Below are 12,334 nucleotides of genomic sequence, written 5' to 3'. Positions count from 1 at the left end.
TGAAGGACCCAGAGACACCTGAGCACTCCATGGGCTATAAATGAAGCTCATGTGTGAGTGGGGGTACTTTGTTCATGCTTGACTGCATCCTGAGTAGCTGTTGTGAGTGATGGAGGTGCTCCTGAGGATGTGGGTTGCTCTGCTCCTGTTAGTTGCTAGTGCTTCTGCACAAAATACTTCAGGTAAGCATAAGGAGAGGTAGTGGATGTGAACAGGTGTGGAAGGATGAGTTGGCAGTTATTCAAGCTGTTCCTTGTTCTGTTTTGGATTTTGTCTCTTTAGTAGGTACTTCCTGCTCTGATTAAAAATGCCCTATATTTAAAGGGAAGGGATGCAGATTACTCTAAGTGGTATTTAATGGTAGCTGTGCTGTTTGTTGGTACTACCCAAATGGCATCCAAGAAAACATTACCTGAGACAAAGGAGAGAGTTAAACTTTTGTCCCTTAATTCATATCCTTTTCCTCTTTGTTGTGCAATGCTAGTAAAATCTCACTAAATATTCATAGGCTTGTAGCCCTAGTGTTATAACAATCTGTGATTGGCTATTCTATTTCACTGGCAGGCTGAGCCAATGATACTGCTTAAGGCAGCCCAATGAATTCATAGAGTGCATTTCTCTGTTAATCAGGGTTGTAGGATCCACAATTGGCAAGTAGTCCTGTGTGTGGTATAATATGATCTTTTAGGAGTTGATGGCTAAGCTGTGATAACTTGGGTGTATAGTAACTTTAGTTTTCTAGGGCTGTAGCTTAATTTCTCCTTGCTGGATCTCCCCTGACTGCAGGGCAATCTAGGACAGTGATGTCAGTAGTAATGCAGGGTTGCCATCCAGTATCAATGCAAAGGAGATCCTACAATCAAAGCTGGCCTTCCACTAGAGCAAGGTTTCTTAACCTTGGGCCCCCAGACAGGGACATAACTATAATAGGGCAAGGGGAGACAGTGGTCTGGGAGTCCACTGCCGGGGGGGGGGGGCAGAGGTAAGTCACATGATTGAATCCCCCAGGTGCACACCTGCCCGGACTTCCTTCATTTGCATTTCATCCTCTGAAACTGATGTGAGTGTTAAGACCTGGAGCTACCAGAACAGCATGTCTTTCGCTAGTACCATTAAATGACTTGCATCGTCCATAATTTACAAAACCTTTTTAAAAATAATTTAGGATGATGTTCTATTGTGGCACATAGGAGATACACACACACACTTCACTATGCTTTTTGTTACCACTATTCAGCCTCATTTAAGATTTCTTTACTTCATGAGCTGAGCTTGTGGGGGGGCATTTTAAAATCTTGTCTCTGGGCCCACTACAACCTTGCTACACCCCTGCCCCCAGATGTTGTTGGACTCCAACTCCCATCATCCTCAGCTACAAAGGCCATGTCTGGGGATGATGGGAGTTGTAGCCCAACATCTGGGGGCCCAAGGTTAAGAAACCCTGCACTAGAGGAAATCTTATACTGTAGTTGTGTAGGATAATCAGAGGCAAAGGACAACATGTCTCTTGTACCTTTAAGAGTTGCCTAGGAGAGGGCATTTCAGCAGATGTGGCTCTTCATGACTGTTAAAAGTACAGGAGCCCCTTTGTCCTTGTCTCTGGTAATTCTAGACTAGAGTGACAGCTCTACCTGCTTTCCAAAACAACAACAACAAAAACACCTCTGAGTGGCGGTAAGTCATGATGACTCTTTTCTCCTGCTTGTAGAATGTAGCTGGCATCTCTGTGTTAGTTACAAATGCAATTTAAAACAAAGCATTAGAAGTATGGCAGACTGCTATGGCTTCAAGTTCTTCTACTTCTGCTCATGAGACCTGCTCTTGCCTGTAGCAATGCATATGTCAGTAGAAGATACACTGGTGGTTGACCTACTCTTGTGCCTTTTGCAGTGACTGTGTCATGTGGTAGCTCACATCTGCTGATCACCGTGCCAGTGGACCTGCTTGGGACTGGTGTGCCTGTTAGTGCTGATGAGCTGACCCTGGGATCTGGCTGTACTGTGACTGCTGTAGACAGGAAGACACTAAAGCTGGAATACCCTCTTACTGCATGTGGGGCTACCAGAAAAGTAAGACAATGACAATGCTAGTCAATTGTTAAGTTATGGGATTCCATACAAAAGGCATCTGTCTCTTTAAGAAACCCCTTCTGGATGTGTGAAGGTAGTAGATTAAGGGATTGAATAATGCCTGCAAGCAAGAGTCCCTTGTTTAAGCGACTAGATGAATCCATAGCAAGCAACAGTTGGTCTCAAATGCTCAGTTACCTCAGGGAACTTAACAAAGGCCTCAACAAGCTTTTTATGCCCCAAAGAACTGCCAGCTATTCTGCATACACTGGGAGGTGAAAGACTGTCCTTCTCTTGACCTACTTAATAGGAAATTTGCACTGCTACTTTGAATCAACTTTTTCCGCACAGTGATGACTTGAGTCTAGATATTTTTTTAGGTTGCATGTGCATTGCAAACTTGATCCAGTTCTAAATATTTGCCTGCAATAGGTCCCCCCCCCCAGGAGAGCTAGAGAGTCCACATCTGGTTATTTTGGAGGCTGGGAATGATAGCAGAAGCAGCTGGGTGTGTTCTGGACTACCTGGCATCCTACCTGAGCAAAGAGGCACCTTTTTAAAGTGGTGATTTTCTTTATTGAGCAGGGAGAGAGCAACTGGCTCTATCAAGCCCTAGCACAGCATCCTTCCAGTGGCTGTTGCTGGTGTCTCTTATGTTTCTTTTTAGACTGTGAGCCCTTTGGGGACATGAATCCATCTTTATTTATATGTAAACTGCTTTGGAAACTTTGGTTGAAAAGCGGTATATAAATATCCGTAGTAGTAGAGGGAAATTCTGAAAATACCTAAACTCCTAGCTGAATGTAACATTCCTAGTATTTATGGGTGCTCTCTGACGGAAGAGGCAAAGAACAAAATATAAAGAGAACTGAATTTGTGAAACTGATGCCATTCCTTTAAAATATCATGATGCCATTTTTTAAAAAAAATTATTTTTCTTTAATACATTTATATACTGCCCAATACAAAAAGGTCCCTGGGTGGTTCAAAAGCAAAGCTTTTTCAGAAGTATTGCTGAACTCAAGATATGTGCAGTTACATCTATTGTGGCTGAGAAGAGGCCTGCATAACTCCCAAGTACTCTTTTGTAGTACACAATTTGGGTTTGGCAGGTTAGTTGCTAGAAGTGGACTACAGTAGAGTAGCTCCTTCAGGGAGCCTTTAATTATCTCTATTCCACATTACTTGTGTGTGAGCAACAAGTAAGACTGGAAGCTTGTACATGCAAATGCATCTAGACTGAATCTTTTGAGAAGTTGAGAATTCTTAAAACTGGAGTTGTTTCAACAAAACTTTATCTGCCTCCTGACAGCTTCTCTCTGACAGCATCCATTATGGAAACCTCCTCTATTACATACCTTCAGCCACAAATGGTGTGATCCGGGCCAGTCGATTCTCCCATTCCATAGACTGTTTTTACCCTAGGTGAGTCTCGACTCCGAAAGGGGCGTCTTGCTAGCAAGAGCTTCTGAATGATCCCAAATGTTGCTTGGGCAACAGATCTGGTTTCTGGGGTTCTAATGAAATGTTTTGCCCATTATGTGAACATGACAGGGGACAAGCTGTGCCTCTAGGTATCTATCTAAGGCAAGAGCAAGAAGCTACAGATACAGCTGCCCTGTGGTGTACTGTGTGTGAAATAGATACGTGTGTGCTTGTGTGCACACACTCCTAGTTCTGTGATAATCTACCAAAACATGATGAGACTTATGGCCCAATTCTAAAAGTTATGTACTCTTTACGCATCTTTCATTCTGGGGAATACTTCCAACTCTGTGACTTGTAATGGATAAACAATGCAAAGCAAAGGACTCTTTAAGGTCCATGAACCCAAAGTGTAGTTTTTAGCAAAGGCTATCATGTAGTCACTGAACTTATAACACTGAAGTAGATGTCCTCCAAGGAAAACAGTGTGCAAAGGAGAAAAAAGTGATATAAACATTTGATGTAATTCATGGGGTTGTCTGCCCTTTGGGAATAACTATGTGGCTTCTAGGCTGTAGAATGAAGCATGGTAAATGAGGCTTGGTCTCTGTTCTAGGTCCTGGAATGTCTCGTCACTTGGTCTTCAGCCCACTTGGGTCCCCTTCAGTTCTACTCTGATGGACAGACAGCACTTGGACTTTGCCCTTGAAGTGTTTGACAGTGAGTATACTAATCAGCTGAAATTTGTAATCTCTACCCATTCTACAAAAAAGCTATGTTAAGTAAATCTGGAAGTTCCTTTGACTAAACCATGGCTGGAATAGAGAACTAAAAGTGCCACAAAAGAGGGTTGGTGACTCATGGTGTGTACTTACTCCACTTTAGACTCTAAACTGGTTTTGTAAGCTTTTTTTAAGAAACCTGTTTGATCAGACATGACTAAGGGGGCAAAAGAAAGGTGTACTATGACAAAGCAATCTTTCAAATAGCTTTCAGCTCTCAGAGGACTACTATCTGTTCCCAGCAGATAGGTTATGGAAATAGCTGTGAGGTTAATGTGACATTTACATGGGGAAAGAAGCTGGAATTAGCTTCCCAAAATAGTGTAAATGCACTCATTGGGTAGACCTTTATCAGCACTAAAGATGTTGCTGATCTAGTCCTTGCAACTCATTGCCTTGATCAAGGCTATTGCCTGGTTTTTAGATAGACATAATTGTGAGGGAATCATAAGACTTTATCTTGCCTCTTATATATTCTATCTCAGGTACCTGGTCACTACCTGTGTCTGATCCCACTTACTACCTTGGGGATCTAGTCAATATCCAAGCATCAGTGAAAAAAGGTAGTCATGTACCTCTGAAGATCTATGTGGATGAATGTATTGCCCGACCAAGCAGAGAGTCCTCTGTGAAATATGAGGTCATCACAAACCATGGGTGAGGCACCAGGAATGACAAACAAGGCTAAATGTAGTGGCAGCCAATACTCTGAAACATGGGCTGATCTATAAAGGGAGCCTGAGCAATGGTTTTAAGGCTGTAATTGCACTCATCTGGCACTACAATCACTGAAATCGGTGGCATTTGCACTCATGTTGTAAGCCACTTACTCAAAAGTCAATGGTAACCAGCACACTTGGGACATTAACCTGTTCAATGGTACTATTGAGGGCTCAGAATGGGCATTCATTCTGTGAAGAGATAAACTTGATGACAGAATGGCTTCTCTATTGGGATTAACAAAATGTGGTGGTAGCAGATCCTGTGTTTAAATCACAGGACACTGATGTGATGGATTTTCTAAAATTGGATGTTTACCTTGAATGGAAGTTGACCAATTGTGCAGCTGCCTAGCTTCCAGGTAAAATGAGAAATAGGCTACTGAGCCAAATAGCGCAGGCAGGAAAATGCATGTCTGCCTCTCTCCATCTTGCAGGTGCCTTGTAGATGGGCAGCACAGCAGCTCCCACTTTCTTGCCAGACAAGATGACTCGATCCTCCGCTTCCAGTTGGACACATTCACCTTCACTGGAGCCTCCAACAACCAGGTGGGGCAAGGGGAGAACTGAACTTCAAATATGGGGCAACATGACCAAATAGTTCCATGGCGATTAATTCCGTATATGCTTTCAGAAGATCAAGTAAGCAGAAGTGCAAGATTAATCACAGTAGATCCATCTTCCGATTGGGCACTAGTGATGCTAATGCTAGTAGTAGCTTAAGGTTCATGGTGTAAAACCTCCGATCACAGATGCAATAATTACTGTGTGCCTTTTTTAGAAATAGTATAACACAATAATATTGCATGCTGCTTCTAGACCCCAGGTTCAGGTTGGTCCCAATCCCAATGCTCCTACTAGAACAGAGCTGCTATTTTCTCCTTAGTGAGCATTAAAACTGACCCCAGCTCTCTAAACTGAAAGCAACCTCAATCTAAGGAAGTAGAAGACAGACTGCCCAACTCAGCAGTGGCTTCCCTGACTTTAACACCCTCCAAGATACATGGAAGTAAGACCTCTCAAGCTGACAAGCACCCACTCCATAACCAAGCAACATTTCCTGTTCCAGAAGAGCGGCTCTCTAAATACTGTTAAATGTGATAATGGAGAAATGTGGAAGAAGCTCAGCAAAATGATAAAAACAAGCTCCTAGGCTACAAAACCTTCAACATACTAATGCGCTCGGCAGGGTGAAGGTTAGGATATTCAATTAAACGTCTCTTGCCTAGTACTTCATCTCAATTGAGGAGCCCCTGTGCCAGTGTAGAATCCATGCTTCTAGTGGCTCTGAACACTTCTAGGTTTATTTTATTATGTCCTTTGTTTCTGACTGCTGTTGGCCTGGCTGGGTAGGAAATCTAAAGTGAAACTGCATAGAAAGGCAAGCAAAGGACTTAGCAGAAAGGCAAGAGCTTATTTAAACTAGCCAAGGGTTAGCTAGACAACTTCTGCCTGGAGGTGACAAGTATTTGGTGAACTGGAGACAGGGGCATAACAAGGTTGGAGTGGGCCCAGAGACAAGATTTTAAAATGACCCCCTCACTGAAGCTCAGCTCATGAATAAAGAAATCTTAAATGAGGCTGAACAGTGGTAACAAAAATCATAGTGAAATAAATACATATACACTCTCTCTCTCTCTCTTATGTGCCACAATAGAACATCATCCTAAATTATTTTTTTAAAGGTTTTGTAAATTGTGGATGATGCAAGTCATTTAATGGTACTAGAGAAAGACATGCTGTTCTGGTAGCTCCAGGTCTTAACACTCACATCAATTTTGGAGGATGAACACAACTGAAGGAAGCCCAGGCGGGTGCGTAGCTGGGGGAGTCAGTCATGTGACTTGCCTCTGGGGCCCCCCCAAGGCAGTGGGCCCCCAGACCACTGTCTCCCCTTGCCCTATTATAGTTATGCCCCTGATTGGAGAGCATCTGAATGGATATGACACCATCCCATAAATAAGGTTGAGTCAGTGGATGATAAAACAGTTGGTTTCTCAAGCTGGCTATTCTGAGGAAGGTGGTAAGTGCACCGTGTCTTCCTCCCTACACCTCTTCAGGGACTCTAGTGCTGACATATCACTCATGATGTCCAGGGCAACAAAGTTCCTCAAAGACTCCTGAGGAAACTTAGCAGTCATAGGATAAGGGCACAAGTACATGTGTGGATTGCTAACTGGTTGAAGGACAGGAAACGGAGGGTAGGTATAAATTGAGAGTGTTCACAATGGAGGGAAGTAAGAAGTGGGGTCCCCCAGGGATCTGTACTTGGACCACTGCTTTTTAATTTTTTATTCATAAATGATCTAGAAGTAGGGGTAAGCAGCGAGGTGGCCAGATTTGCAGATGATACCAAACTATTTTGGGTTGTGAAATCCAAAACAGATTGGGAGGAGCTCCAAAAAGGTCTCTCCAAACTGGGGGAGTGGGCAACAAAATGGCAAGTGCAGTTCAATGTTGGCAAGTGTAAAGTGATGCACACTGGGACAAAAACCCCTAACTTCAAGTATACACTGATGGGAGCTGAGCTGTTGGTGACTGACCAGGAGAGGGATATTGGGGTAGTGGTGGACAGCTCATTGATAGTGTCAACGCAATGTGCAGCAGCTGTGAAAAAGGCAGATTCCATGCTAGGGATCATTGGAAGGTGACTGAAAATAAAACTGCTAATATTGTAATGCCCTTATACAAAAATATGGTGTAGCCACACCTGGAGTACTGTGTACAATTCTGGTCACCACATCTAAAAAAGGACATTGTAGAACTGGAAAAGGTGCAGAAGAGGGCAACCAAGATGATCAGGGGTCTAGAGCATCTTCCTTATGAGGCAAGGCTACAACACCTGGGGTTATTTTGTTCAGAAAAAAATACTGCAGGGAGACGTGATAGAGGTCAATAAAATCATGCATGGTGTGGAGAAAGTAGATAGAGAGAAATACTTCTCCCTCTCACATAACACTAGAATCAGGGGTCATCTCATGAAATTGATTGCCAGGAAATCTAGGACCAACAAACGGAAGTACTTTTTCACACAATGCATATTCAACTTATGGAATTCTCTGCCACAAGATGTGGTGACAGCCAACAACCTGGATGGCTTTAAGAGGGGTTTGGATAACTTCATGGAGGAGAGGCCTATCAACAGCTACTAGTCGGAGGGCTATTGGCCACCTCCAGCCTCAGAACAGCAGGATGCCTCTGAATACCAGTTACAGGGGAGTAACAGCAGGAGAGAGTGTGTGCCCTCAACTCCTGCCTGCAGGCCACTGTGTTGGGCTGCTGTGTAAAATGGGGTGTTGGACTAGATGGGCCTTGGGCCTGATCCAGCAGGGCTATTCTTATGTTCTTAGTGTAGGCAGTGGTGAGCCTTAATCTGTAGCTTCGTCTTGTGCTCTACCACTGGAAGCTGGACCAGTCTCTGCACTAGTATCACAAGGTCCCCTCCTCCAAAGATTTGCAATATCTTAACTTGTGGTCTAATTTGCTTTTTTCAAGATCTACCTTATCTGTCACTTGAAGGCAGTGCCCACTGGCTCTGCAGACCCTCACAACAAGGCCTGCTCCTATGACCACACCACTGCATCCTGGAAGTCTCATGAAGGAGGGGATTGCTCCTGCTGCGCTTCGCTTGCTGGCTGTGGGAGCAGGAGGAGGAGGAGGCGGCAACAGCAGAAGAAAGGTGAAGGTCTCTCCATAAAACTGCCTTGCAGAATAGCCCTTGGGCTTGGATACCTCTGTATCTACAAAGTTTAAAAAAGAATAGTTCAGGCTAGCAAATCATGCACTCAAACTGACACTGAACTGTGCCACTCCCCTGCACTTAAATTGTGAGCCCAGTGTCACTTACTTGGGAGGAAGCTAAAATGACTTGACTTCTTACTTACTGAGAAAGCTAAATACAGTGTAGACCATGGGATACCACAGAGTGCAGTAATTCTTGGCATCGTATAGTGCTTCTGAATGTGCAAAGTGCTTAACATGTATTTTCTTGTTCCAATGGCACCACAGCTCTTTAGCAGATCACTCACTTTGCATGCAGAACATCCAAGATTCTACCCCTGGCACTTCCAGGGAAGCCTGGGAAAGACTCCTGCCTGAAACCTTGAAAAGACTCCTGTCACTCTGTGTGGACAATACTGAGCTGGCTGGACCAATGGTCTGAGTATGAAGTAGCGCCCTAAGTTCCCAATCCATAAAACAACCCTGCAAAGAAAATACTACCCCTATACTGCAGCTGAGAACAAGCCTGGTCTTATGGTAGCAAGCATGACGTGTCCCCTTAGCTAAGCAGCATTCACCCTGGTAGCATTTGAATGGGAGACTTGATGTGTGAGCACTGTCAGATATTCCCCTTAGGGGATGGAGCTGCTCTGGGAAGAGTATCTAGGTTCCAAGTTCCTTCTCTTGCATCTCCAAGATAGGGCTGAGAGACATTCCTGCCTGCCACCTTGGAGAAGCCACTGCCAGTCTGGGAAAACAATACTGAGCTGGATAGACCAATATGACTCGGCATATGGCAGCTCCCTGTGTTCCTAATGTGTCGAAGTCCACCTGGTATGTTTATGGCAGAGGTGAGATTTAAAGCAGGAAGCACAGCTTGGGCTTGGCCACCTATGCTACACTACACCAGCTCTTTCAGCACAGGGCAGGCAGACTCGAACGCTTGTATGCTACTAACTTGTATGCTCCCTCCTTGCAGGCCTCTTTGCGGAAGCAGACCTCAAACTTGGCCCCATCAGTCTGAAAGAGGAGATGAATTTTTCCATGATGCATGGCTTGAGCACTGCTGGGATGATGCTTGTTGCTAGCTCTGCTGCATCGAAGACTTCTCAGTCTGCCATGTTGCCTCATAACCAGTTCGTGAATACGATTGTGAGGGGGGAAGTAAAAGACTCTGACTCCGACTCCTCCTCTGGTGAGAGTGCCAAATCTTCAAAGCATGGGAATGAGAGATGACCTTGACGGGATGCATTTTATGGCCACAACTGAGGCAAAGCTGGGCAGGGAAAGCCTGCATCAACCTCTCCCTCCATGGAGGTCTGTGGGATGAGGAGGGCTGGAGAGCTTCATGACTCTGTAAACCGTGACCCCTAGAAGTGTGTACACAGAGAAATGGTAGAACCCTAAAATAGGGCAAAAGCCACCTAATGGCACAGCAGGGAAATGACTTGACTAGCAAGCCAGAGGTTGCCGGTTCGAATCCCCACTGGTATGTTTCCCAGACTATGGGGAACACCTATATCAGGCGGAAGATGCTGAAAGGCATCATCTCATACTGCATGGGAGGAGGTAATGGTAAACCCCTCTTGTATTCTATCAAAGACAACCACAGGGCTCTGTGGTTGCCAGGAGTCGGCGCCGACTCGAGGGCACACTTTACCTTTAAAATAGGGACAAGAGTGCTTTATTGGCATGAGTGAAATTGAAACTTGCCTTCTGTATGGCTGACAAACATTCTAGGACTTGGGATTCTGGAAGGGTTGATATTAATGCATCAGCTATGTATTTTTAAAGACTATCTTCTGATGAGCAGCCAATAATCGGAAACTGTAATTTGACACAGTCACTGGTACCAACTTAAAAGTGGGCTTATTACAAAACCTTAGCTGACGACTAAGTTACAAACGCTATTGCAAAGGGATGGTGGTTGGGACACTGTTTACATAACTTTAGGTATGCTGAACAGACTTCTTGTGGCAAGATCTTATTACAAGCATGAGGACATAAGCAAAAGCCTTATAAGAATGGGGACTGTCCTTTGCTGTTTGAAAGTATCAAAATCACTTGGGACTGAAATAAGGTGAAATAGCAAATGTGTTCCCCCTTCTAATGGATGGGAAGCAGGGAAAACACAAGCTTTCTGCTTCCCAAGATGAGAAGGGATCTCAGGACTGAGGTGGGGTGGCGATATTTTGCCACTCTGGTCCAGTGCTCCCTCGAAGGTGTGTGCACATGTTCACAAGTTTTTATGTCCACTCAGTTAATTCTTTAGATCCTGCTCAGATTGAATTGGGAAGGACCCACTCTGAATGCATGTGTGCACACACTGCCTTGTTCTGATACTGCTGCCCAGAACAAAATTCATTCCACACACAGATGATAAAAAAATAGCAGGAACACTGCTCTGGTCTATACACTAGGCCAGGGGTTTCTAAACTTGGGTCTCCAGATGTTGGGAGTTTGTCCAACTTCTAGGGACCCAAGGTTAGGAACCTCAGCTGTGCTAGATAACAATGGTGCATTGTGAGATAACTAGAGGTTGCTTTTGAGCCTAAGCTCAGTCTCGGATGCTGGTTTTCTAGCTTGAAGTAAAGCCACTTCTTAGCATCAGCAGAGTGTTTACCTCACCATTGACTAGTGAGACAGCTAGTTCCTTCTGATATTTGCGTTTTGAGGTGAAGAACTTCCAGGTCTGAAAGCTTGACATCCAGTAAGGCATGTGCTCCTCTTATCCAAAATCCACATTTGCCATTACAGATCCCGGAATTACTGATAGATCTGTGACATGAACTTGCTAGCTGAACTACTAAGGGCCACCACTTCAGGGCCATCTTCTTGGTGAGCGGTAGCTCTGACTCCATTCTGTGTTTCTTTCCCTACAGGGCTGCACCTCCCCTTCTCCACAGCCACTCTGGTCATAGCTGTTGCCTGTGCCTTCATCATACTGGTGTCCATCCTGGGCTGTTACTGCTCCACTAAACGTTCCCACAGTAGATACCATATGGAGGTCGTTGGTGCTGCTCTGGGGGAGGCTGGTGCTGTAGCCATGGCTCCTGCAGCCGTTGGGACATCTGGGGAATTCAGTGCAACCTCTAAGAAAGCTGGTGGGGTGGTAACTGTGGTGAGTGGGCAACCTACTTCTCTCTGAACATGCAATATTTAACAAATAAATATTGGTGGCAATAGAAAAATCATGGTGTGGCTATATTGTGTAGAAAGATTCCATCAATACTGTTGAATTCTAAGAGGAAATGTAGAGGTAAGGTAACAGTCTGTCTACTCTCTAGAATTTGCCTTGAGCTCTGTGGGTTTCTGAGACTTTGGGATGTATAGACTTCTGAAAAAGCAATGGAACTCAAAATCTATACCAGGAACTTCTCTATCTGCACACCCACTACATAAAGCGCTTTAAGTGTCTCATGAAAGGCTTGAAAGACTTTCCCCCCCATAAACAATTGAGTCAGACACCACATTTCTCTTTGGTAACACCTTCCTGTCTTGACCAAAGTAGCTTGTTGCTCCATTCTTGCCTTCTGTTTGGTCTTGGTTGAGGACCTTTCCATAGCAGCAGAGGAACTTCATAAGATTTTCTTTTTCCTACAGTTCCACCTGATCAGCT

At 44.4% G+C, this 12,334-nt stretch overlaps 1 protein-coding gene across 2 annotated transcripts; it reads left to right on the top strand.

Annotated features, from left to right (window-relative positions):
• The first annotated feature begins 46 nt into the window (after window positions 1-46).
• Window positions 47-11,906, top strand: OOSP3 (oocyte secreted protein family member 3). Of its 2 annotated transcripts, none has more exons than XR_008305465.1 (9): window positions 47-182; window positions 1,891-2,069; window positions 3,382-3,494; window positions 4,111-4,214; window positions 4,762-4,933; window positions 5,433-5,544; window positions 8,491-8,674; window positions 9,695-10,032; window positions 11,598-11,722. XR_008305465.1 is itself a non-coding variant. In XM_053242649.1 (9 exons), the coding sequence occupies exons 1-9, from the start codon at window positions 110-112 to the stop codon at window positions 11,861-11,863; spliced, it is 1,419 nt and encodes a 472-aa protein (XP_053098624.1). In that variant the 5' UTR covers window positions 47-109; the 3' UTR covers window positions 11,864-11,906. The 2 variants fall into 2 exon arrangements, 1 of the variants encoding a protein (XP_053098624.1); XM_053242649.1 differs by having other exon boundaries at window positions 9,695-9,910; window positions 11,598-11,906.
• The last annotated feature ends 428 nt before the right edge of the window (window positions 11,907-12,334 follow it).

The sequence above is a fragment of the Hemicordylus capensis genome, chromosome 1, assembly GCF_027244095.1.
Source record: "Hemicordylus capensis ecotype Gifberg chromosome 1, rHemCap1.1.pri, whole genome shotgun sequence".
NCBI classification, from domain to species: domain Eukaryota; kingdom Metazoa; phylum Chordata; class Lepidosauria; order Squamata; family Cordylidae; genus Hemicordylus; species Hemicordylus capensis.
Note: the sequence above shows the minus strand (reverse complement) of the source record. Positions and strands in the feature narration are given on the sequence as shown.

Coding starts and splice junctions, on each gene's coding strand:
- OOSP3 (XM_053242649.1), top strand. CDS start 110: ATGGAGGTGCTCCTGAGGATGTGGGTTGCTCTGCTCCTGTTAGTTGCT. Junction 3,495..4,110: donor ATAGACTGTTTTTACCCTAG/GTGAGTCTCGAC, acceptor TCTCTGTTCTAG/GTCCTGGAATGTCTCGTCAC. Junction 8,675..9,694: donor GCGGCAACAGCAGAAGAAAG/GTGAAGGTCTCT, acceptor CCCTCCTTGCAG/GCCTCTTTGCGGAAGCAGAC.